A 27134-nucleotide genomic window follows, 5' to 3' on the forward strand; every position below is an offset into this window, starting at 1 on the left:
AGAAGTAACTGCACCAACTTTTCTCAAAAATTCTGAAATTTCTGCCTATTTAGAGTTATAGCAATGAATTGTGTGTCCTCAACTAATTAAGAGAGCCTGGGAAAAAAATTGAAAGTACAAAAATAAAGTCAAAACAATCACTAGTGGTGAGAAAGAGCAACCCAGGAGGAAAGAAATGTCATCAGCTCATAAGAAAATGGAAAGTTTTAAAGAAATAAATATTCCAGTCACACAAAGGAAAGCCTCAAGTGTGAGTCAAAACACAGAAAAAAATAACATTTTGCATATTGTTTTCGGGAATTTTTCTGATTCTTCTGCTGCTTCCCACTTCGGCAGGTTGCAGGTTTCAGAACCTGTAAGCACAGCAAATCACTCTGCTCCTACTTAAATAAAGCCCCAAACACCAGAGGCAAGAATTGTATCTGCTGAATGCAGGGAATGACCTTGAAGGAAAAAGGAAGGACACATTTCTCAGCAGTATAAAGGGAAAAAAGAGCTGGACCTCCTCGTGGACAGATGAATTTTTAAAAAAGGGGCTTTATCAGACACCCACTAGCCAGAGGCAAACATGCTCTGCAGCCCAGGTTCAGGAATATCCAAACAAATTGCATTCCCTGCAACTGGAGACCGGAAAGAACAGGAAGAAAGGTAAACTCCTCACTACCACCACCGTGCCTGGGGGCAGGAAAAACAGAGATTTCTTAAAATTATTCAGAATCTCTTAGGGAATTCTAATACATATGGCTACACACACCTATAAATACATATTATTTTACAGCTTTTTTCTCCATCTGCTCCTCCTTCCACAGCACCACGAGGCTCTTCCCTAACACTGCATCTTTTAAGGGATCTTGTAGATTTGCTGTATTTAAAACTGGAACTGCTGCTGATCTCTACTCCAGACTCAGCCCCAGCTGCCATAAACCTTACCAGGAACCTGCCAACACAGCCAGCCAGATTCCAGGAGCACAAATTCCACCAGGGAGTACAAAGTATATCCAACAGCAAAAGCTTCCACTGAGCATAATCTGAGCACACAAAATGACATGTTCAAACGAGCAGGAACTGGCTGGCTACGGATGTAAATTCATTCATACTTTTACTTTCTTTTTTTAAATATCTCTGCTGCTCGCTCTGGCTTGTTATGACAGGCTGAGGCATCGAAGGAGCTCTCTGTCCTCATGCTGGGCACAGAAACACAAATCCTGCCCTGGAATTACTGCTTCCCTCATACACATCTAACCTGCAGAAGGGACAGCCCAGCAACAGCATCCAAGACAGGGAAGGGCTCAGATTGGTAAGGAAGAGCCCCAAGATCTCCCCACTTGCCTTAAGACACCTTCAGTTGCTCTGCTTAACATTAAATAGGAGAGAATCTCAGAAATTGAGAACTAATTAAAATTCACAACATCAGAATTGGATAAAGAAAAGGAAGAGATGAAGCACCTGGGAGGAAAAAAAACAAAAGAATAAATTGACAAATTGGAAAGGAGAAGGAATCATCAGAAGGCAAAGCTTTGGAGGCGAGGGTGGAAGACAGAAAATCACAGAACGTTCTGAGCTGGAAGGGACCCACAAGGACACCCCACAAAGGCAAGGCAGCAGCAGGAGAAAGGTGAATGACACAGAAAAATGCAGCTTTAGCAACAAAAAAAGTCAGGAGGCAGAAACCACAAGGAGAGAAGAGGGAAGGAAACAGAAGAAAGTATTTGTACATAGATTTGCATCCACATCAGGAGCACGAGTAGATTTTGAGCCTGTCATTTTGGCAATTCCTTATAAACTGTGAATGTGAAAAAACCCTGAGAAAACTAAATTCAGGATCCAATAAATGAAAGGACTGTATTGTTACTCTGTCTCAGCCAGCAATCAGGCAATCCTTACATCTCTTTTCAACTGACTTAAAAGGATGAAGCAACGTAGACCAACACATCCAGACAGCCAAAACGAGTTAAGACTCAAATAAGGTGAATTTTCCAGAGCTGTAACTCACAAAGCAGCAGCTGTTCCTTCTACAGGGGCATCAGGCTGGGGTTACATAGTGACTTTAAACCCATGTGAACCTGGGCTGCTGAGTAGCTTTGCCTTCCCTCTCCTTCCTCAGGTACTCATCACTCCTTCTCCCTCTCATGCCACACTGGACCAGGGACTGGATTTATCAAAATAACCTGGGAGAAAAGCCAGGGAAGGTTTGATTTCAGGTGGGCGAGTTCCCCAATCCACAGAACTCACCCACCCTGAGCTGCAGCAGAATTAGTTGGGCCAGTGGACCTGGCCCTACGTCTTGCATCCAGAGTGAAGTGAAAACAGACACATAAGCACAACTTCATTCTCTCTAGCAAAACACAAATGTGAAGAAGTTTTAAAAAGGACATTTTAGGAGACCTCAGCAAAACCTCAAAAGGTATCACAAGTGCTTTGGAAAAAGCAGACTCGAGCCTTTGAAAAAGCAGGACCCAATGTTTAAGGTAAAGCAACTATCACTTAATGGAGTTTATAAAGTCTGCAGCATATAAATACCTCACAGAAATGCCAAGTTGAATTAACATGTGGATCATACAGACTTCTTTACAATTCTGCAGGCACTTGTACACACACAAAAGGAAAGCATCCCTGTGTGTGTCCCAGCAAACCAAGAGCATTTGCAGACCCTGGCTGTGACTTAGTTACTACCATCAGTCAAGTAAGTCAATCTTAAAGCCAAAATAAAATACATTAATATTGCTAACACCTCTGATAAATTCAGCCATTCATAGCCCAGAAGAAAAATAGGTAACTCACTGTCTAACAGCAGCCAGTGTGGATGGAGTGAAGGACTCCTTGCCACAAATGTTGAAGGGTTTCTGGATCACAGCAACAAAACCTACATTTACTTGTCAGGGAGAAAACTCTTTCTCCGTCCCAGTGGCAGAGAGACAATCTTTTTTATGGTAATGCCAACACACATCTCCCACATGAAGGGATGAGATAGCTTTAGTGAGCTACAGAAGATAAACACGTCATGCCTAAAAGTAAGCCAAAGACCCTAAAAGCATCCTGAATCACTTGTTCCCCGAATTCCCCAGTCACTGAGCATGAAGAAATGTAACACAAAGAGCCAAACAGAGATTATAAACACAGAAATGTATTTTTAAATCTATTTGCTAACACATTTCAAACACATTTTTTATTAGTCTTGTCACTGAAAGAGACTTCAGCTTTAGTGCTACTGAGCTCCCACAGAGGAACACAACACAGTTTGTTTAGACTGAAATGGACATTTGGTATTTTTTTAAATAAATACTAGAATTTTACATAGCGTCAAAAGCCATCCAAAAAAAAGGGTAGTTACACACATATACCTCAACCCCAACCAAGAATCCCCAGCTTTGCATAAAGATACCAAAGCTACTGGAACTGCAAGCATGCTTTATGGGCTGGTAGACTGCCAAAAATCATCTGCTAATACAGCAGACAATAGATGTATTCTGCTGGAGAACTTTCTGATCTTTTCCTCCCATCACTTCTCTTTAGTTACACACGAAACCCAACCAAAGTGAGACAAAAAATATGATTTGAATGCTTGCATTGATGTGCCAACAAATGAAGCAATTATTCACAATAAAGTAACTTTTTCAAACATGCCTTTTTAATCACTGGTTTGCAAGCCCTGATTCAGTGTTTCCTGTTGCCATTGCAGCATGTCAGTTGCTGGAATTCCGACTACAAAGTTGTGCTCCTGCAGTGCCCAAAAGCTTCAAAAATACTACCAAAGGACCCAAAGTCTTCCGAGTCCCGATAAACAAATGGCACTCTGCTAAAATTCCATACTTTTGGATAACAGCAGGGTGCTTACTATAAAAATAAACCTTCCTTCCAGAGACAAAAAGATCCTGTGTGTGGTTCCAGCTTTCTGGAACGCTCCGGAACCACGGTGGCTGCATATCCTGAATCCAGCCATAAATTACACAGGATATTAGGGCGAGGTTGATAACCCAACTTGAGGCACGAGCATCACACCCTGACCAACACCATGGAGCCCCCAAAGCTTTCCCCCTTCCCAATTCAAAGGCCTCTGCATCACGCCCCGAGACCAGGGCTTGTTCAGCAAATGCTTTTAACCCCAAATTCCCTGGTTCTCTCTGATTCTCTTATCTGATACTTGAACAAATCACCGACACCACGGAGTGCCATACCCCATCTCATCATCCCACACTGAAAGAATGTTTAATCTGTAAATCCACGCAGCAATTCTGCAACCAGAGTGCTGAACACACTCAGTGACCACGGGAGTGAATTAAATGTATTAACTCGGCTTCCTAATCCCCAGCATTAAAATTCAGAAAATTAATTAACTGCAGAAATTAAATTACATTAAAGGAAAACATTTTAAGCCGGCATTTTCACGTTTTCCTGGGTTTGTATCCACAGGCTTATGACATCTTTCAACAGAACACAGACTGCAGTGAGCATAAGCTCCTGAAAAATAGCAAGTGCTAACAAAACCTGGGCTAGAGCAGAAGTACCCAGCCTAGATGCTCTAAAAATAAGTTTCCATCTAAGGGGGGAGAATTCCTTGGATCACTCTGTTACTTATTACTCAGCATTTGCGAGTTACACACTTCCCAGAATAATGTTAATCTGAGGAAATGAATGCTGTGATCTTTCCCATACAAAGAAGTGCTTCAACACCCAAAAAACAAGGGGGAGAAAAGGCTCAGGCCTTGACATTCTGATTTATGGAGGACACTGATAGTGAGATAAACAGAACTTCATCTGTCAAAGCCAAACACTTGCATTTAATATACAAACATCAAGCAGGAAATCTCATTTAAATAATTAACATGTGGACTATCCACTGCCAAAAAGAGCAGGGCAACAATGGACCTACTGCTGAATATTGAAATGGAATACAGAAATGGAATGATTAATCCTCCATATAATGCCAGGTACCCACTCCCACCATATTTTGTTAAAAGCAAACCTTTAATTTCAAGAGAAGCAAATCACATTAGGTAAAATGAATAATGAAACCTCCCAAGCAATGTCGTGTGGATTTTCTCTATTGTTTTGAACCCGTGCAGAGTTTTAAATTATAAATGCAAATATCTTCTTGCAACTTTCTGGTAAAAAATGCAATCTGCTTAAAAGTGCTTTTCAAAGCTATCTCTAGTGAGACATAAATCATCAGTGGCTTTAAAATATTTCAGTAATTTTAGCAGCCTTTTAAAACTGGTAAATCAAAGTCTCAGTATATTATATGAAGAAATATTGCTGAAAAGACCAATGTTTTTTGCATGTTGTTTGTGAGTTTCTTTTAACATTTCCCCCATTGAAGACACGAAAAAATGGTTTGCATTGTGTTAGCTCCAGTTATAATTTCCAGCTGTGTCAAAACTTTAACAGCCTAAAAGCAGGAAATCCAAAGAGGAAATTCCATCGTCAGTTCCTGAATTTTGTAACTCAAATGTTCTTCCAAAAACTGGACCTTAAAGGAATTTTGGTAACATTTTCTGTAGCCTTACCTGATATCTTCCAGTAGATCACATTCTGCCTGATGCTTGGCCTGAAGTTTTGTCATTTGCTCAACCTGAATGTTTTTCAGCACTTGTGTAACTTTCACCTACAAAAAAACCAAACAAACCCAAGGACCACTTACACTTTGTGTCATTTATGTCACATTTCAACAAGAAAACAAACAAAGCCACAGACCACTTATATTTCATGTAGTTTATGTCACATTTCAATGAGAAAAGAAACTAACAAACTGGAAAAGGCTTCAGAAGGTTGGCTTTACATTTTTAGTACTGGTGTGGTTCTCCTTTGAGCCTGGTGGTCTTGCACAGCTAAAATTCCAGTAATTTGGGAACCTACTTGGTAACTGGCAGACAGCACTAATGGCACAGGTACTGGGAATGGTTTTGTTTTGCTGGGGGAACCTTGGAATTGTTTTGTTCTTGTTTTTTATAAAACAAGAGCTCTTGGCATTTAAGCCCTCTAGTGATCACAGGGAATCCACATATCGGCCTAAAAAATGATCACCAGTATCTCTGAACACATTATGCATTCATGAGGACAGAAATGCCAAACTGCTGCTGCAGAGGGATGTGAGATTCACAGAGGAAAAGGGCACCCAGCTCCCTCTTCTTCACTAGCCAGGCAAAAAAAAAATTCCTGGATCTCATCAGCTTCTCTATTTTAACTCTGAAAACCATGACACCAAAAAAATAAATCACATGTATGCCCCTGACTTTAAGCAGAAAAAGTGTCTATTTTTAACATGAACTTTCAGCATTTTTGGTTTTATCTGTATATAAAAAAAGCCCAACTCAAAATAAATAAACCCACACGACACAACCCAGGTAATGCAAATAAGCTCTAATGAAGTAATACATGCAAACAACGACACACACATGAAATAAATTAACCACCAAACACGGAATAAAATTGAAATGATTGAAATTAAATTGGTTTTCTTTGACAGAAGCGGAGTCCACCCCTAAAACAAGAGGCTGGGAGGCAGGAATGAGCCAAGGAAAGACTTTCACTGCAGCTGCCTCCCAGGGCTACTGGGGAGCTCTGGGCATGACAAGGGAATTCTGGTTGTGTTCCCTCCTCTCCTGGTCACTATTACCCAGTTCTCCACCTGGCAAACCCCTGCAATCTCCTCTCCCCACGGGGAAATCCCAGCATCAAGGCGGGAATCTCCCTGGGGCTGCAAACCATTACCGCCCAAACCACCCCGAACCGCGCAGCATCACCGACATGGAACACACACAGATCTCAACCCCACAGAACTCCTTCCCCTGGTGCCTGCACAGGAGCAGCCTCTCCATCCTCTCCAGCTCTCCCTACTCCCCACACCCCGACCATGCCGCACAACCCCCAAATGACCAACCCAGAAATCACCACGGACCAGCTCAGGACCCCGCTGCAGCTCCGGTCTCCCAGATACCAACCTGCCTACCCAGACAAGCCACACTGGGCACGGCCTGTTCCCCAGATGTCCATTCCTGCTTGCCTCTGTTCCCACACCAGTCCCCCCGACGGGCAGCACCCCACATTCCCACATTCCCACGGATCCCAGGGTCACCGGAGAGCCTCCGGTGCATCTGCAGGTCGCTCCCATGGCGCATGGGAACGCGTGTGAAAATGCTGTACCATTCCGGCTGTCCCTGCTCCCGTGTGCTCCTGGCACATGCCGGGATAGTCTGCGTCCCTGGATCAACTTCAGACGTGACCTTCTTCCCCAAAACCACCAACCCCTCGCTGTTGGCACCAACACACCACACGATCCCCCAAAATTCCCATGGTAGCACCCCAAAAGCAGCGCAACCTGAACGCCTCCATGCAGCCAAGCCCTCAGCAGCCACTGACCGCCTCCCAGCCCTTCCCTTGGAGAGCCTCTGCTGGGGATGGGGTCCTTGACCGAGCGCGGCTCCCCTGCACTTCCATCCTCACCATTGCGTCCCCATCCATGCCCTGTCCTGCTTCCAGAGCTCACTCCCAACCCAATCCATCCCACCCCACGGCCACCCCGGCCATCCCTACCCAGTCCCCAACACCCCCCCCGACATTCCCTCACGACCACCTTGCAGGGCCACCCTCGCCGAAGCCCCCCCAGCCCCCAACTCGCCGCTGCACCCCCCACTCCCTTCCCAGCACTCGCACTCGCTTTCCAAACCTTCTTCCCGCAGCCTCCCCCACCGCACAGCCCACCCTGCGCCCCCCTCCCCGCGCCCTCGGACCCCAACATCCCCCCCGTACCCCAAACCCACCCCACGCCGCACCCTCCCCAGAACCACCGCCAGCCGCCCCCCGGCCCCTCCATGCACAGCCCCCCCTGCGCCGGGCGGGGGTCTCACCTTCCTCGGCGGCGGCTGCATGGTGGTGCTGCGCTGGGTATCCACATCAATTCCCTCCCCTCCGGCAGCAGGATGCGGCCCCCGCTGCGGGAGGAGGAGGAGGAGCAGCAGGAGGAGGAGGAGCGGGCAGCGACCGTCTCCCTCCCGGTCCGGGGCGAGTCCCGGTCGGCGGGAGGAGCGGGGAAGGAGGGGAGGGAGGGAGGGATGGAGGCGGGGAGGATCGGCGGGGGGAGGCCGCCTCTTCCTTACGGGCAGCGGAGCAGCGTCCCGGCGCTGGGGAGCGGCGGAGGGAGAGCGGCGAGAGACTTCGGAGAAAGACGGGGGGAAACAAAATAAAAAGGAAGAAGGAAAAAAATAAAAAAATTAAAAACCAACGCCATGAGAGTCGCGCGGCGGCCGCGCGCGCCCCCTGGTGGCCGCCCCGGGGCCTGCGCCGCCCCCGGCGGCCGCCATTGGGCAGGGGCGGGGCGGGAACGCCCCCGGCGCGCGCGGGGCTGCGGGGAACGCGGCGGCCGCCAGGGGGCGCGAGGGGAGCGGCGGCGCCGGGGGAGGGAGCACGGGGGGGACACGGGGGGGAATGGAGGGGATGGGGGCGTGAATGGGGGGGCAGGGTGTGTATGGGGGGTGCAGGGTGTGTATGGGGGTGTGCAGGATGTGAATGGGGGTGTGCAGGGTGTGAAGGGGGGTGGAAAGTGTGTATGGGGTGTGCAGGGTGTGAAGGGGGGAGTGCAGGGTGTGTATGGGGTGTGCAGGGTGTGTATGGGGGGTGCAGGGTGTGTATGGGGTGTGCAGAGTGTGTAGGGGGGTGCAAAGTGTGTATGGGGTGTGCAGGGTGTGTATGGGGGGTGCAAAATGTGTATGGGGGGTGCAGGGTGTGAATGGGGTGTGCAGGGTGTGTACGGGGGGTGCAGAGTGTGTATGGGGGTGTGAAGGGTGTGTATGGGGGGTGCAGGATGTGTAGGGGGGTGCAGAGTGTGTATGGGGGGTGCAGGGTGTGAATGGGGGTGTGCAGGGTGTGTATGGGGTGTGCAGGGTGTGTATGGGGGGTGCAGGATGTGTATGGGGTGTGCAGGGTGTGTACGGGGTGTGCAGGGTGTGAAGGGGGGAGTGCAGGGTGTGTATGGGGGGTGCAGGGTGTGTATGGGGTGTGCAGGGTGTGAATGGGGGTGTGCAGGGTGTGAATGGGGGAGTGCAGGGTGTGTATGGGGGTGTGCAGGGTGTGTATGGGGGAGTGCAGGGTGTGTATGGGGGTGTGCAGGGTGTGAAGGGGGGTGCAAAGTGTGTATGGGGTGTGCAGAGTGTGTACGGGGGTGTGCAGGGTGTGAAGGGGGGGTGCAGGGTGTGAAGAGGGTGTGCAGGATGTGTATGGGAGAGTGCAGGGTGTGTATGGGGGGTGCAAAGTGTGTATGGGGTGTGCAGGGTGTGAAGGGGGGTACAGGGTGTGAATGGAGTGTTCAGGGTGTGAATGGGGGTGTGAAGGGTGTGTATGGGGGGTGCAGGGTGTGAAGGGGGGGTGCAGGGTGTGAAGGGGGTGTGCAGGATGTGTATGGGAGAGTGCAGGGTGTGTATGGGGTGTGCAGAGTGTGAAGGGGGGGTGCAGGGTGTGAATGGGGTGTTCAGGGTGTGAAGGGGGTGTGCAGGATGTGTATGGGAGAGTGCAGGGTGTGTATGGGGTGTGCAGAGTGTGTATGGGGTGTGCAGGGTGTGTATGGGGTGTGCAGGGTGTGTATGGGGTGTTCAGGGTGTGAAGGGGGGGTACAGGGTGTGTATGGGGGCGCACGGGTGTGCACAGGGGGGTACACGGGGAACGTGCACAATGGGGTGTGAGCAATAGGGGTGTAACGGGGTTATGGGGTGTGCGGGGGTGTGCACAGTGCGGGTGTGTCTGGGGTGCGCGGCGGGGCACAATGAGGGCGCGGGGGTGCGGAGGGGATGCACAAGGGGGTACACGAAGGGTTTGGGGTTTGCACAAGGGGGTGCACAGGGGTGAAGGGGTTTGCACAGGGAGGGGGCAAGGTGTTCATGGGGCAGTGAAGGGGAGTGGTTGGGGTGCTCTGGGGTGCAGGGAGGTACACGGAGGAGTGGAGTGCAGTGCAGGATCCACACACTGGGATTGGGGTGCCGGACACAGCTCGTGGCATGCCGGGGATGTTCCCCAAACCAGCCATCCCCTTCCCCCCACCACTTTCCAGGCCGCCCAAACAAAGCTGGGCAGCAAGAGCTGGACTTGAGCTGGAGTTGAAGTACATGAGGGACCACGACCCCCTGACAGCGGCTGGAGAAATCCCTTGATGCTGCACCCAGATCCTGGTGCATCCCAAGGGCAGCACGCTGGGAGCAGAGCACCCAGACACAAGCCTTTGCCGGGGGCTGGTTTTAACCAAAGGAAAATAAAACAAAGCTGAACCCTTGAGCACTGCAGACACAGAGAGCCCAGGAGGCAGAACTGATGCTCCCAGCCCTGTCATGTTTCTCTGGGTGTGGATTAAAACCCCCTGAGCAGAGGTGCTTTTTGGGGTTTTAACCCCCCGCCCCAGCACTGAAATTCGTGGCCTTGGCTCATTAGTTCTGCTGCAACAAAATCTTTGAAATATTAAAGTGCATTTGGCTGTTCCCTTAAGCAAATTACCGGGGCAGTTCACAGAGCATCAGGCAATTCCCATAATTGCATTTTCCCAAGTGCTCCAGCGTTGCTGCCGCTGCTCCATCGCCGGCTCCTTCATTATTGATGAGCTGCTTTGCTCCAGCTCCCAGAAAATGACCCTTCGCCTTTAAAGATTCTTTAACCACCTTTAAAACTAAAATGCAACTTGAATTCTCCTTTCCCCTCCAGTTATTAGTTTATTTAGTGCTGCTAATTAGTCTTAACTCTTTCTCCCCGGGAAGCTTGAAATGATTAGTGAGACTTGGTGCATCAGCAGATGCTGGGAAAATATATCGCATCTCTCTCTTAGGGCTGCAAGGGGGTGGAATCTGTGTGTGCAGCCCTTCATGGAATCATGGAATGGTTTGAGCTGAAAGGGACCTTAAAGCTCATCCAGTTCCGTCCCCTGCCATGGGCAGGGACACCTTCCACTAGACCAGTTATTATTTTATATTTTCCTGACCTTTTGTTTTACTTTGTTTAATTTAATTTGGTTTTATTTTATTTAATTCCTTTAATTTCATTTGATTTGATTTGATTTCATTTTGCTTCATTTCTTTTGTTTCATTTCATTTTAAATTAAGGAGGGCACAGAATACAGTCCTAGCGCAACACACTCCTCTCAGGGAACCCCAACAGAGATGAGACATAAAGGTTGGAAAACTCAAGAGCCAAATTCCAGCCAATGGTGACAAACCCGCAGCTGAAAACTGCAGCGTATTCCCTCACCCAGGGGAAAAAAAAAAAAAATTGGCCATAAAAACAAAATTTGGAGAGTAACTTTAACGAACGGAGCTCCCTTGATTCCCATCCTCAGGCGAAGGCACCGTGGTGGATCCCAGCTCCCGAGCGGCCGCTCCGTTGTCCCGTTGGGCCACTTCAACATTCGCATCTGAATTTAATCCCTGCAGGGGTTAAACCTTTGTAAGTGCAAAACCGCGTTGTGTCGGAGGGCTCTCGGCTGCCAGGATGCGCTTCCGAGCAGCATCCGGCGAGCCGGAACCCGCGCTGGGCCCGTGCTGAGCGCACGGGGCAGCTCCGGCTGCCGGAGCCCTGGCGGAGCAGCTTCTCCAGCAGCAGATCCCAGGCGGTGCTGATGAGGCGGGGCTCGCCTGCTGACCGGGCGGGAGCGCTCCCGGCAGAGGGGTTTGCTCGCCAGCAGGGACCGTGGAGAGAGGGGCTGCCGGCACAGCAGCTCCTGAGAAGCTTCCTCCCGGGAAGTCAGCTTTTTATATGAAATGTGCTATATTTAATTGTGGTAAAGACGAATATTTAGGAATATCATAGAATCCCAGAATGGTTTAGTTGGAAGAAACCTTAAAAAATATCTCGTTCCACCCCCTGCCAAGGGCAGGGACACCTTCCACTGTCCCAGGCTGCTCCAAGCCCTGTCCAGCCTGGCCTTGGGCACTGCCAGGGATCCAGGGGCAGCCACAGCTGCTCTGGGCACCCTGTGCCAGGGCCTGCCCACCCTGCCAGGGAACAATTCCTTCCCAATATCCCATCTATTCCCTCAGGCAGTGGGAAGCCATTCCCCTTGTCCTGTCCCTCCAGGCCCTTGCCCAAAGTCCCTCTGCAGCTCTCTTGTATAGGAGCATTTCTTTTATATTATGTGTGGATATATATGAATGTAAAAGCATGTAGTTTATATTTAAATGAATATATAAGTAATAAATAGCTGAATGGATACAACGATTGAGAGAGATGCACAGAATCATCAACTCATTTCTTTTGGAAAATACATCTAAGATCATATACAGATAAGAATAAAATAATGAAAAAAAAATGAAAAGGAAAAAGTGAATGAAAGCATTAAAAAAAAAAAAAAAATGAAGAAAGGACAAAATTACCTGGAATAATTAGCCATAATGTCCATAGTGTTCCCGACCACTCCAAGGAGCAGGTAAAGCCAGAAATTGGGCTTGAGATTATCTGACATCCACGGTTCTGTTCTGAGCGCTTCTTCCAGGCCTTCAAAGCTCATGGTGGCACTGAACCAGGCATTTCCAGCCTTCCTTCCTTCCTTCCTTCCATGAAAAGCATGAAGGCCAGAGCCTTCAGGCTTTCCCCACGTGGGGGTGCCATGTGGATGCGAATCACACCGGTCCTACAGCCACGGGAAGGGGACAGGTGACAGCTCAGCGGCTGACACCGCTCACTGCTTTTTGCCAGGGAAGAAAAACATAAAGAAATATTAAAATACTTAGAAAAATAGGAAAGAAGATACATGGATTGGGAAGGACAAGATTCTACGGATGGGGAAAAATAAGTTTCACAGGGCATGATGCATTCCCCCCCCGTAGAATTCCTTGCTTCTTGCATGCTTTGGCATTTCCCAGCGGAATTAAAAATCCCTCTTTGGGGTTTGTTGTAACCTGGTGCAGATTGAGGAAACCTTGAAGGAGCTGTTGGGGAGCGCAGGGGATGGAATCAGCCTCCTGCAGGTCACAGTGGGACGGAAGGAGTCGTCCTGCAGCCGGGATGGCCGCGGGGGGCTGGAGGTCCAGCCAGGCTGGAAGGGAGCCCGAGCAGCCCTGCCACGTCCTGCTTGGGCCTGTTCCGCCACATTTCGGGGAAGGCTGGTACATCCAAACTGCTTTGTTCCCCTTGCTCCACTGTCCTGGCCTCTCCCCATTCCTCACTTCTAATGTTTACCATACCTGCAGGGCTGAGACTGGGATTAATTTCCATGAGAACACGTTGAAAGTGTAAATATCTCTGAGCAGGGATGCTTGGCAGGTTTATGGGGTTTGTTTTCCTCCAGGAACTGGCAGCTTTCTTGCTCTTTCTCTGATTGCATGTGACGAGATGTGAACATGAGGCATCAGGACATCTGGAGCAGGACTCGGTGTCCGCCCTTTGTCCTATCCCAGTGTGGCTCTGTGTCCAAGGCTATCCAGGTGCTCCTCGGTGCTTTGAAGCGGATGTGGCCTCTCTGCTGATGTAAAGCCCCATCCAGCCTGGCCTTGGACACTTCCAGGGATGGGGCAGCCACGGCTTCTCTGGGCAACCTGTGCCAGCACCTCCCTACCCTCATTATAAAAAACTTCTACCTCATACCTAAACTAAATCTCCTAATTTTTAGTTTAAAACCATTACACCTTGTACTATCACAGCAGCCCTTGCCTAAAAGTTTGCCCCCCTCTTTCTTACAGTCCCCATTTGATTTCCCACCCCTTCCTTGGGAGTACAAGTTTGTCAGACTGACAAATCCTACTGTAAATTGGCTCTGGCCTAATGGAGACAGATCTGATCCCAAAAGTCTCAGTGCCTCCAGGTCACAGAGACCTCCTGCTGCCAGGAGCATGTCAGGATGGGGCTGTCCCATGTGCAGTCCTGCTGTAAATTCCCTGCCTGGTCGTGCGTCACCTCCACTGCTGCTCTCCCCCTTTTCTTGTTAATGTGTAACCCGAAACTCGCTGGGGCACATTGCTGTGATCCCAGCATTATCTGTCCCCAACCAGGTCCATCCCTGCCTGCTCCCACCAGGGTATTTCTATCTGCAGGTGGATGGTGTCGTGTGAAGGGCAGCAGATGGGGAGGGCTGAGTATCCTGGGTCCTTCCATTGGAAGGCTCCTTTAAGGTCTCTTCAGAGTCTTCTCTTCAGCCTGGAGAGGAGAAGGCTCCATGGAGAGCTCAGAGCCCTTTCCAGAGCCTAAAGGGGCTCCAGGAGAGCTGGAGAGGGACTGGGGACAAGGGATGGAGGGACAGGACACAGGGAATGGCTTCCCACTGCCAGAGGGCAGGGATGGATGGGATATTGGGAAGGAATTGTTCCCTGGGAGGGTGGGCAGGCCCTGGCACAGGGTGCCCAGAGAAGCTGTGGCTGCCCCTGGATCTCTGGAAATGTTAAAAAAAAGTATGGATGTGGCACTGGGGATGGGGTTTAGAGGTGAAAGTGGTGGTGCCGGGTTAACAGTTGGACTTGATTTTCTTAAAGGTCTTTCCCAACCTCAGCAATTTTATATTTCTGAGGTCCCTTCCAACACAAACCATCCTATGATTCTATGATCCCTCCAGGGCAGCTGAGGAAAATTCCATCTTGGAGAGAGAGTGAATAACCACCTGAAGGATGGTTCTACAGAAATGTGTCTGAGAGCAGTTTTGGGGACCAGGAGTTTCACAGGGCTCAAGGCTGTTGTGTGGCTGGGAGGAGATGTGGAAAGCCCTTCTCCTCCTTATTTACAGCTGCAGAGGGAAAGGGATTGCTGGATTGCTTTCTGCATCCATGGTGGATGTTCAGGAAGGACAGGGCACATCCAGAGCAGATGTGTGTGAGTCAGGAGTGCTGTGGGAAGAGGTGGCTGAGCCCCGGAGCAGGAGGACAACGGAGATGCCAGCACCTGGTTGCTCCCTGCCCTTATCAGAGCACCACTCTCCCTGGGGTTCAGCTGCATGGGGACTGTATCAGCTCACAGCTGCTGGGCTGGACAGGGATGGGTCCTTTCCAGTGTTCCCCACTGGGCCACATCCCATTGCAGCCCTGGTTATCAACATCAGCCATCCCCACCACCCTGGCATCAAGTTTCTCCGGGTGCTTTCACATGCAGACGCTTCCATTCACCCTGGACAACCTTAATATCCCCTTTTCACCTCTCTTCCTACAGCCAGGGAAGCAGGGAAGAAACAGTGTCCTTCCTGGATAAAAGCCCCTTCCAACCCCAAACTCTCCCAGCTGTGAAGCCCAGGAGCTCAGCTCTTCTTCAGACAAGGGGAATTGCAAACCGTGGGATCTGGATGCAGCCTCAAATCATGGAATCACAAAATGGATTGTGGAAAAGACCTTAAAGCTCATCCAGTGCCACCCCCTGCCATGAGCAGGGACACCTTCCACTAGAGCAAATTGCTCCAGCCTGGCCTTGGACACTTCCAGGGATCCAGGGCAACTACAGCTTCTCTGGGCACCCTGTGCCAGGGCCCCCCCTACCACTCTCATGGTGGTCAATAGAATAAAGGTAAAAATCCTGCATGGATTGGTAATACCCTTTTCCCAGCACCTTTTCCAAACCAGAGATGTCTCTGTCAAGTCTTCTCCTGACACTGGGTGCCAGTAAAGGAAACAGAGATGAAGCTCCTAAGAAATCTCCTTTTGTAAGGAGACTGGATGAGGAGGAGGCACCTGGATGCAGACAGGAGGAGAGGACATCAGGAGATGAATGTGTGGCCTTGGAGCTGCCCAGCCATGGAGATCTTGGAGTTACCCATCCTCCGCCAAGGCTAGGAAGGAAGTGAAACTGGACACAGAGCTGAAAGTGTGGCGTAAGCCAATTTCAGCACGTTTTTCCCCATTCTGTGCACGGCCTGGCATGTTCCTTCCAGAGGGTGGGTGTGGGAGAAACGTGGGTTTAGAGCTGTATCTTCAGACATAAAGGGGAACCAAAACTTCCTGTGTGAAAGAGGAGCAGTGGGAGCAATGTGCTGATGTGCCTCCAGCTGATTTAATTCCTATTCCTCTCTGTTTCCCAGAGATAATTCTCTGGTGTGCAGCATCCTGCTCGCTGAAGCAAAGTGGCCACAAAGCTCCATCCTGAGGGCAAAAGTGGTTTATCCCTGCTGTAAATGAGCAAAGACACAGAGATCAACACCACTCCTGCCAGCTTGTCTCTTGTGCTGCTTGGTTTTGCCCGTGAAATGATGTTATTGGAGGGTGAGGCTTTGAGACGTGGAGAGGTGAAAACCCCAAAATGTGAAAGAGAATAAGAAAGGGCCCCGGAGATTTTTATTCTCCTGGAGCAGAGCAAAGACATTATGGCTGTAATTACCAATCAAAGCATTTTAACAATAAGTAATCCCCTAATTTAATATCCCAATGTGAAAATAGAGATCTGTTGAGTGGTTTGAGTTTTCTATCAGCTTGAATGGCTGCTTTCAGCCTGAGCACCAGAAAGCAGCAATAAAACACATACAAATGCCAATTCAGTGCTGGGTTCTCCTTGGTAAAAAAGGGTGAAAAGCCTCATGTTGCCCTCCCAAAGATAAGTTTGTTCAACTTTAGTGAATTATCAGTGCCTGAGAGCATTAATTAGGGCTCTTGGGCACACAGTTTAGTAGTGAACACAGAGGGTCAGGGTTAATGGTTGGCACGATGATCTTAGAGGGCTTTTCCAACCTTAATGATTCTGTGTTTCTAAATAAACCTGGGCTCAGCTGAGCTGGCAGCTGGGGTTATACATCACCTGCATAAAACCAGCCCCTTTCCACTAGGAAGATTTTCCAGGGAAAATTGCTTTTCCTGCTTTGAGGGCGTTGCTCCTGCCCTGGGAAAGGTTCTTTTTCCCCAGGAACAGCTGATAGAGAACAGTGGCAAACACCAGAGCCATGCCAGGGAGTGAGTGTTCATCTCTGAGTCACAGGGGAAATGAAACAAGAATTTGTGCCGGCTTTTAACTCTATGAAATACTTAATCTGCTCACTTTGCCCATCCACAAATGCAGATCTCAAATCTGGAAAGTCCCAGCACTCGGAGGCATAAACATGAGCTTGGTTAAGCTTTATACTGGCCCTTCAGAGAGAAGATGCCTATCTGGGAATGAGTGGCTTTAAAAAGCTTAGGAAAAGGGCTCTGGAGCCAGGCTGGGAGAGCTGGGGGGGTTCAACTTGGAGAGGAAAAAGTTCTGGGAAGACCTTAGAGCCCCTTCCAGTGCCTAAAGGGGCTCCAGGAGAGCTGAAGAGGGACAAAGGCCTGGAGGGATGGGACAAGGGGGAATGGCTTCCCACTGCCAGACGGCAGTTAAGTGGGATATTGGGAAGGAATTGTTACCTGTGAGAGTGGGGAGACGCTGGCACAGGGTGCCCAGAGCAGCTGTGGCTGCCCCTGGATCCCTGGCAGTGTCCAAGGCCAGGCTGGATGTGGCTTGGAGCAGCCTGGGATAGAGGAAGGTGTCCCTGCCCAGGGCAGGGGGTGGCACTGGATGATCTTTGAGGTCCCTTCCCACCCAAACCATTCCATTATTCCATGATCTGGCCAGCATTTGCATGAGTAAAACTGTGCCACGAGCCCCAGATCTCCCAGATGTGCCCCTGGGTGCATCTAAACCATGCAAAATAAGGACTTTCCGCCCTTCCTGCCGCAGCTGCCTGGGCAGGCACATTTTGCTGGCCACATTTGCTTTTCTACATGTCCAGACTCCCAAAAATGCCATGCAGGGCTGGCCATGATGCAGAGCACCTCTGACTCACCTGCTGTGCCACCCTTGGTTGCTGGTGGTGGCACGTCCCAGCTCAGGCTGGAACACGATGGGGCACCCTCCAAGGCGGGAACGCCCTGGGCAGCCCCGCGCCGTTAACACTCCTGGCTCTGGCTCTGGGATGCCATCTGGGATACACATCAGTGGTTGTAGGACACGGTAACTCCATGGTTCCACAAGCTTGAGGTGCACTTTGTGGACACCTCAGTGCCCCGAGTGAGACGGATTCACCAGCCAAGGTCGGGAAGGAAGCACTGCCTGGGAGTGCAGGTTGCCCTTGCTAGGATGTGGGAACATTTTTTGTCTTCTGAGCATCCCTTTTCCCATTACAAAAGGCATTTCCCAGGGATAGGCAGTCCCTTGGACCAACCTGCTTCTGATCTCACTGAGAGCTGAACAGAGCCCTTTCCCTTGCCCATGTTTTTGTCAGCCCTCCGTGGCGTCCCCTCATCCCACGCCTTCCCAAAGGTCCACTCACTCCTCACTGACATCCTGGGGACAACAAGTGACACGGGGACCCCAAATGAGGGTGTCATTGGGTGGCACAGGGACATGGCCTAAGTGCTGTCCTCTAACACCAGCTGGCCATGCAGATGTTGCCATGTCCTGAGATGACATCCCTAAGATAAAACTGCTTCCAAATCCAAGCAGAAACACCCAATGACTTTTCCTTTCTCTTGCCTGTGGATGAAACACCATGAACTCTTCAGGAAGTGACTGGACAGCTGGGAGGAGAAGGGATGTGAAGGGGTTAACCCAATGCCCGGCTGTGGGCTGTTGATCCCACACATGCAATGTCCCACTGCAGCTGCACTTGGGAGATCCTCTCCTGCACGCTACAGGGGGTCCTGAAGGGCCAGGACAGGCTCAAGAGCTCTTTGAACAACCTTCATCACTCCTGTAACCACCTGCATGATGGAACGGGAATGCTCAGGGAGCTTGGGAACAGCACCAGGCCGGGGAGCATGGTTGGCTTGAGGGAGGCAGGGCTGCCGGAGGAGCTGGAGAGGTCCCACTGGGGAGTAGGAAAATCTCCATCCTTGGAGGCAGCCGAGCCTGTCCTCGACAAAACCTGACCTCAGTGAAGGTCAGGCTTGGAGCAGAGACTGCAGATAACTCCCCCAGTCTCAGTTATTGTGAGGAGGCCAGGGCTTGGTGCAGAGCTTGTGCCCCAGTTCCTGTGGATGCTGGTCCCACGTCCCTGCCCCTTAGCCCCTGCCACATTGGGGTTTAGGGTTGCTCATTGAGAGCTGAATTTCAGAGCAGAGGGCACCCAGCAGTTCAGGAGCAGACTTCCCACACGCCCTAAAACCACGTTGGTGTGAGATGATCACGTCCGACCTCCTCACAGTCCTCATGGAAGATCACAAAATAGTTTGGGTTGGAGCAGGAAGCACGGAGCCAGGGTGGTGTGGAGGGTCAACACTGTGTCGGGGATTCCCCAGCCCATGCTGCTGGCCCTGAGGGACACAGGAAGAAGCAGAGCATTGTAGCATTTTATCCCAAAATAGCATCCTCCTTACAAAGGAAAGGTCCCTGGAGTGCCAATCTGCGAAGGGTTTCCTCCTGCCACAGGAAGGTGAGTGACTCACTCCTGTGTAAACTGGAGGCAATCCCTCTCCCTGGTGGTTATCCATCTGGAGAGAAATCTCCATCCACTTCCCTTGGAAATACCTGGTCCTGAAATTATCTCTGCCTGGGGTTTTCTTATCGGATGATCTATTTGTTCTAAAAATCACAGAGCACTGAGGGTTCCATCTGTGGCTCCAAGGCTTTGCCGTGGACACCCCATGACTGACTCATTGAAGGGGGCAGCTTGGACAGTCCCCATGCCTGGAATCACCAGGAAACACCTGCAGGCCATAGCTAAGGGAAGGGTCTTTCTTGTGGTGTTTCCTAACCAGGAAGAGGTAGATCCCAGTGACGATGAGACTGTGTTGTTTCTGCATGAGTCTGTGGCTCAGTTTTAATGACAGCTACCAGCCCGGGGTGAGTGTCATTAAATGTCACCAGCTAGAGGGTTCATGGTCCAGACTTGCTGGCTTTTGTGGGAGGTTGCAGGGTGAAGTTCATGTGGAAGCTGAAACAAAGGGATCTGTCTGTCTGCTGGCCTCAGTAAAACTCCCCATGACTCTCCCAGTTTGTGACAGAGACCCAGGGCTCAGTGCAGTGGAGCCACAGGTCCTGGTGCTGCTCCATCGCTGACGTGTTCGGGATCCTTGGATCAGAGTATGACAGGATAACTTGGGTTGGAAAGGACCTCAGGAGGTCTCAGTCCAACCTCCTGGTCATGGCAGGGGCAGCTCTGGGGTCAGACCAGGTTATGCAGGGCTTTATTCAGCTGGGTCTTGAAAAGCTCCGAGGATGGAGGTTGCACAGCCTGCTTGTGGTGGAATAGTGTTCCCTTATCCTCAGCCTGGAGTATCAGTGGTGTCCAAGTCAGCAGTGTTGCCGGGATAACCAAGATTTCCTCAAAAAGGTCTCCTCATCACGGGGAGAGAATGAAGGCAGTAGTTCCAGGGAGCACCACCACCAGCTCTCCTGGGAAAGCCCTGCTGACATCAGGAGCAGCCCTGGGAGGCACGGGGAAGGAACCCTTGCATTGTCCCAAGCTGCTTCGTGCACATTTGGATGCCGCAGGTTTGGTCCATCCAGCTGGGAGAATGATGCTGGTATAAAGGCTTGTGTCTCTGCAGAGGACACACTGCAGCTCCCACCGTCCTTCCCATCTCCTGTGCCACAGGCTATCAACTCCTCTTTCCCTGGGGATAATGGAATTTCTGTTCCCCTTCTCCTTGCCCACACATCCTTTGCTTCTTAGGCGTAACTTATCCCTTCATTTAGAGATTGTCCCACTGATACACATTCCTCAGGCACTCAGTTACTCTCCTCTTGTATTGAACTTGGAAAGCTGTTCCTGTCATTCCAGGACTTGTTTGGACAAAAACCAAGCGCAGGACCAGCTGTAAGAGCTGGTCAAACAAACTCGATGCCTCCAATGCTTGTTTCGCAAACTTGGACTTCCCAGGGCTGCTTGGCTGAGGGCTAGGAGCAGATTTACAAGGAATTAACCATTTCTCCAGGGAGAACTGGCTTCTGTTTAGCTCAGAATTGTCCACAGCTCCATGTCCAGCTGATGGAGGACATTGAACCTGGCGCTGGTGACAAGCCCACTCCTGGCCAGGGCATCTCCAGCACTGGGAGTGCACACCCAGCATCCCGAGGCTTTTGCTTCGCGTCGGTCCCAGCAGGGATCCCGAGCCAAGGAGCCGGCCTGGGAGACTCCGGATTAATCTCTGGAACGTGACCTTTACATGCTGGGAGTGGTGGAAGAGATATTTTAACTGCGGTGGCAAAGGTCCAAAGAAGAAACACCAGCCAGGCCCGAGATAACAATATTGGCCTCCTGACAAGGACTCCAGCTGGGAATGAGCCTCAGGGCTGACCTCCCTTCTCGAGGAGGGACAAATACATGTGGACCCAATTTCTCACCTTCCCTCTGCTCTAGCCTGGAAAACAGGGGTTGGTCACAGAACTCTGCACTCCTGAGGGTGGGCTTCATGAGCCCAGTTTGGGTCTAAGTGGTGTGTTAAATGAAAAAATACAGGAAAATGCAATTAAAAAAAAATAACTATGATGGAGGGGTTTTAAAAGGGAGAAGCTGCATTGCATCCATCCTCTGCAGGGAGGTTTTCCTGCCCAGGGCAGTGCTGGAGTCCCCATCCCTGGAGGGATTTAAAGTTGTGTGGATGTGGCACTTGGGCAATTGGGTCAGTGGTGGCCTTGGCAGTGCTGGGGGAATGGTTGTACCTGACGGTCTTAAAGGTCTTTTCCAGCCTCAATGATTCCATTATTTTTATTGACAGTCAAAGCAGATCTAATGTTGGTTTGGTTCCAACAGGGTTTGTATCCATGGGGAAGCTGCTAAAGGATGACTTGAGTGTAGGAGGATGTCACCAACCTTCTCCCAAAGGGCAGGAAGCAGGGTGGGTCACCCAGGAGGCTTGCTGGGACATTGGGAATGTGAATCTTCACCCATCCCTCAAATCCCCACATGATCACTTTGGACTCTAAAGAGACACTTGGTGTGATTCTTTCACCCACTTGAAGTGAATTTAAAATAAAATTTATTTCAAGTTAATTTACATGGATCTCCAGGGGGGCTCCAGGCATGGGCTGGACTCACTGGGGCTGAGCAAACCTCTTGTTTTCTGGGCTGAGCTGGATAAGGATCATCCCCCTGCCTGGCATCCACAGGGAGCCAGGATTTCTGGGGTCCAGGGCCATTCCCTGGGGTGTCTCAGCAGGAATCTCCCTGAGGACACAAGGGTTGTTCTGGAGCTGAAGGGGAAGGAAATGATTTCAAAAGTCCCGTAGTGAGAGCAAGTTGATTTTTTTTTTTGAAACAAAGAGATTCCAGGGTGGGACCCTGTGCTGGTCTCCATGGTCTCGCTGCTGGGAGCTGAGAGCAAAAATAATGGCCCACAAAACTACTGGAGAATGGCTTTTCCCCAAGCACCAATGGGAACTTGCTCCTGAGCCTCTCTGTGGCTCTTCTCTGCTGTGCATCTCATGAGGATCAGGTAAAAAATGGGAGACATGGGATGCTACGGGAGCCCTGCCACTCCATCCCTTGAACCAATCTCCAGCTGGAGCTGGATGGAATCCATCATGGTGCCAGGCTGTGTTTCCACCCCCAGGCTGAGCTGCTGGTAGGTCAGCCAAGCAGTGACCCCACAAAATTTGGGGCTGATTGGACCCCACAATCCAGCTGCCCGTGCCCATTGAATCCCACCAAGCTGCTGCCAGGGATCTAGGCATGGTTGGGACCACTCCTGCACAGCTCCTCAGCAGCTCTGAAAAGAGAGAAATGAGCAGAAAGGAGCCTTTCTCAGGAGAGCCTCTCCCCCGGCACTATTTTAGACCGGGTTGCTGCTGCTGGTTTTAGGAAGATTTGGTTTGAGGATGTGTTCACCTGTGTTCTTGTATACCAGGATCAGTGCAAAGCCTCCTCCAGCAGCAAGTTCTGTCTTCCAGGACACCTCTTCCAGCAGCTCCTGCTGTTGCAACTCGCTTAAAGCCTCTTGAATGAGACCTTGAATGGGTTTGTTTGGTTTTTTTAAATCTGACTTATTTACTATTTTCCAGGCAGTCCCAGAGGAAGAAGAAGTGTTATGAAATTTGGCAGAAAACTCAGCATCTCTGCTCCTAAGAAAGCCATCCATGGGGTCAGCAGCAGCAGAGGTGACCCCACCAGAGCTGACCCCGTGGTGTTTTGTGGCTTTTTTGTGACCCCCCCCTCCTGCCCTGAACAGGCTGCAGAGCAGAACCATATCTGGGAACCCACAGCACACATAGCCCAAGCCTATGGGTTAATTTTAACACATCTGCCCTGGTGTGAGGTGTTTGTTTACTTATGGTCTTCCTAGAAGCAACATTTTTGGCCACAACAGGATGCTTGTGTTATAGGCTCCTGCTGCCTGGGAGGTCATGGCAGCACCCCTACCCCTCTTTGCAAGCATCATCCTGAGGGGAAAAAATGCACTTGAGAGTCTGAAAACCTCTCCCAAAAACCCCTCCCAAAAACCTGGGTTATGTAGGAGCTTGGAGGAAAAGTGAGTGGCACCTCCATCACCTTCCTGATGGTGAGGAGGAGGAGGAGGGGAGGGACATCCTATGCACTCAGTGGGGAGGAAACGAAAGCTGGGCTAAGAAAAATCCCCAACCACTGATGGAGAATAGAAAATCCACACCCAGATGGCCACAGCCACAGAGCAAAGCCCTGCCTGCCCTCAAGCAACATGCTCAAGGCTTGCTGCTTGCAGCTCCTTGCCCCAGAGAGCATCACGTGCATCGGGTCCCCTCCAATTCCCTCTTCCCAAAGGAGCACCAGCCCCAGACAGCAAAGGTCCCCTGTGTCCTGTCTGCACCCATTTGTCAGTTCCTGTTAAAGGGATTCGTGGGAAAAGGGTGGAAAAGGGTGGAAAAGGGTGGAAAAGGGTGGAAAGTGTCTCTCTGTGCTCAGCACCCACCCAGCACGACCTCCTGGGTGCTGCAGCCTCAGAAGTGGCAGGAGAAGAGTCCACATGTGTGGATGAGGGATGGACAGAGGGACTGGCTCCTGGTACAGACAAGAGGAAATGGCCTCAAGTTATACCAGGGGAGGTTTAGATTGGATATTCTGAAAGGTTTCTTGACTGAAAGGGTGGTCAGGCATTGGAACAGGCTGCCCAGGGAAGTGGTGGAGCCACAGTCTCTGGAACTGTTCAAGAAATGTGTGGATGTGGCACCTGGGGACATGGTTCAGTGGCAAACACGGCGGTGCTGGGTTAACACTTGGACATCATGATCTTAGGGGGCTTTGCCAACCCTACTAATTCCATGACTCCATGCTTTTCCAGCACCAGCTCCCAACCACCCTATTTTGGAGCTGTGTTGGCTGCTGGGAAGGTGCTCCCATGTCTCTGTCCAGCCCCACCTGACCTCATCTCCAGCACACCCCAATGGCACCATGAACAGAGGCTTCATTCTCCATCTGCATTGGTTTTTGCTGCCCCTTAAATTTGCTGATGGTCCTGAATCAAAACATCCTGGAGAGAGAACTCAGGCATCCTGGGAAGCTGCAAAATCACATCTGCTCCCATGGGATGTCCCTCCTGCAAGCCCAGTCACACAGGGCAGGTTTCTGTGTCACAGTTAGGTGACTGAACACCTTTCTAGCCAGGAGACCATGAGAAGTATCAAGGTGGGATCAAGGGCATCATTTTGTACTTGCACAGATTTAGGTGAGTGCTCACCATCTCCTCTCCCACCAGCCAACACCAGGCAGGGCTGCAGGCTCAGCCCAACACTCCCAAACTCTCCTCCTTGCTGCACCTAAGACTTTAAAAACCAAACAAACAAAAAACAAAAGGCAAACCCCAAGAGATTTGATATATCACAGTTTGTGTCCAGCACTTCAGCTGGCAGCTCCCATGAGCTGCACCCGTGGGTGCAGCGCAGGCTCTGCTGTGGCCACCTGACCTTCCCGGTCCGCCCATTCCTGTATCACATTCCTGCCCACTAGTCAACATGGAAATGTTTTGAAAGTGTCTTAGAAACCTGCCTGGCTGCCAAATCAGTTGAAAAATGAAGCCGCGAAGGGAAACGTGGGGCTGCTTTCCAGGTCGGCTCGCTGGGTATTGCCTCCGTCTTCTGTGCTGCAGCTGCACAAATCATTTGCTTTTCAACAGGATTTAAAACATCTGCCTCTTCCTTGGGCTTGTTTGAGCTGCTGTGGAGCTTGGGACATGGAGATTTGGGGTGAGGGAGGCTCTTGTTTTGGGTCCCCAGGGTGATCGGTGACCTGCGTGAAGGACAGAAGTGAGTAAGGTGGGTTAGGGTTGACAGCCTCGTTCCATCTCCCTCACGCCCAAACGAGTGGAGAAAAGTGAGAAAAAGCAAAAGACAGGAAAGGAAAGGTTTTGCCTTGCAGTGGGCAGTGAAGCTGGGAAGCTCCTGCTTTCTGGAAGCTGCTGAGACTTCAATCAGGCTCAGAAAATGTCTGATGGGAAGAGGACTCTCCAGGGGACCACTTCCCTGCTCCAAAGAAGCTTTTAGAAAAACATGTCCTCTGGCCTGCTGAAGCATCCAGCACCGAGCTGCCACGCAGACCTTTCAGCCGGCCTGGCCATAATTAATCACCCCTGGAGATGAGGAAGGCGCCTGCCTCTTGTTTTTGAGTTGTTTGGCTTTATCTGGCAGAGGAAGAGCTGTGGGTGTTCAGACCTTGGACGACCAGGCTGGGGGAGATGGCGCCAGGCAAGGGCTGCAGAGCAGCAGCGATCACCCCACGGGTCACAGCTCATGCAAGGATGGCAACAACTCCCTGGACATCATCCACATGTCCATCCATCACCTCTGGACACCATCTCTCCTTGGGAGGGTGAAGGATTTGGAGGATGAAACCAAGGTGCTGTGGTTGGATGAACCCAACCTTTGCCCAAGAAGTGTTTCCAAATCCAGGAGAGATGGGCTGAACTCGGCACCCAGGGCACTGCTGGGCAGCTTCACCCAGCTGAGCCTCACTCACCAGCTCTGTCCCGGTATCTCCCTCCTCTGTGCAAGCAGCAAGCCTGTCCTTCCTCCCTTATCAGCCCCAAATAGCTGTGATGTGATGTATTGTTTTCCCTCCTCAAACAAATTACATCAGAAGAAGGAAACAGGAATATTTTTTTTTGCTCTTTTCTGGCATGGAGGCCCGTGACCAAGATCTCTGCAGCACTGTGTCCATGCCAGGAGTTCATATCCTCTAAATGCCTCCTTAGCCAGCTGCCACTTTCTGCTGTTGAATAATAGATGTCATCAGTGTCCTTCCCCTCCTCCATCAGGGGCTTCATGGTCCCCCCCCCAGCCATATCCAGGGGCCCCAAGGACCCCCACACAAAATCAGATCCAGCTGGATGTGGAGGATCTGGCTTTCACCCAGGGACACAGATGGGGAATACTCGGGGGAGCGCTGGGGCTCACTCCGTGCTTGCAGCAGTGGAAAACAGCTGGGCCACCTGCACACGATCCAGTGGGGCTGCTCCTGTCCAGGAACCCTCGAGCCCCCCCGAATCTGAAGGTTTTTTGCCCAGGTGAATGAACCCCACTGGGGAGGTTGCGCTGAACCTGGCTCCTGCTTCTCTTGGGCAGCAAGCACCGGCGGGAGAGGGCAGGCTGTGAAACGGGTGGCAGCCTTCCACAGCTTCCTGCAGCTTCCTGGGAGGCTGTGCTGTGCCAGGACTCTGTGGGGACAGCAGTTCAAAGAAGAAGCAGCAAGGAAAAAACCTCGGGCAAACCTTCTGCCGTGTCCTCCTGCTTCCAGCAACAATGAAAAGCCCCTGCATCTCAATCCTGGCATCAATCCCGGTCCTAGCACCCGTGGGAGTGAGTCCGAACTCAGTCCCAGCTCCAATCCCATCCATGGTCCCATTCACAGGGGAGAGAGGTGGGAGGGGTCCTGTCCTAGTTCTAACTCCTGCCCCATACCCGGGAGAGGATTTGGGGAGCAATCCTCTGTCTCCAATGTCAGTCCCAATTCTGATGCCATCCATGCACGTATTTCTGGAAGATAGGGGGCGGGTCTCCTGTCCCAGCTCTTATCCCGGTCCTGTTCCCGGGGGAGAAAGGGGAGAGCGGTCGGTCTCCGGTCCCGATCCCATCCCCAATCCCATCCATACTCCCACCCCCGAGGCAGGGAGCGGGGGGGGGTCCTGCTCTAGCCCTAATCCCGATCCCATCCATAGTGCCATCCCGGAGGGGGAATGAGAGGGGGCGGTCGGACTCCTGTCCCCGTCCCAGCGCCGATCCCACACACGTTCCCATCCAGGGAGGAGACCTCCTGTCCCGTCCCCGGGGGAAGGGGCGGTCCCAGCCCCGGGCGGGGCAGTTCTGGCCCTGGTCCTGCCCCGTTTCAGCCCCGTTCCCAGCGCCGG

The 27134-nt window shown here is 51.0% G+C and overlaps 1 protein-coding gene across 3 annotated transcripts in view; it reads right to left on the bottom strand.

Annotated features, from left to right (window-relative positions):
* Positions 1-8000, bottom strand: part of FCHSD2 (FCH and double SH3 domains 2) — a 122276-nt gene extending 114276 nt beyond the window's left edge. For 2 of the 3 annotated variants that reach the window (XM_069026558.1, XM_069026549.1), the window contains exons 1-2: positions 7845-8000; positions 5505-5602 (exon numbers count right to left, since the gene is read on the bottom strand). In XM_069026558.1, the coding sequence (XP_068882659.1) occupies positions 5505-5602; positions 7845-7865 (119 nt within the window). In that variant the 5' untranslated portion in view covers positions 7866-8000. Of the gene's footprint in view, positions 1-5504; positions 5603-7844 lie in introns of those variants that run through there. The other variant, XM_069026566.1, reaches the window with a different exon arrangement.
* Positions 8001-27134: the final 19134 nt, after the last annotated feature.

Source organism: Aphelocoma coerulescens, chromosome 1 (genome assembly GCF_041296385.1).
Source record: "Aphelocoma coerulescens isolate FSJ_1873_10779 chromosome 1, UR_Acoe_1.0, whole genome shotgun sequence".
Taxonomy (NCBI): Eukaryota; Metazoa; Chordata; class Aves; order Passeriformes; family Corvidae; genus Aphelocoma; species Aphelocoma coerulescens.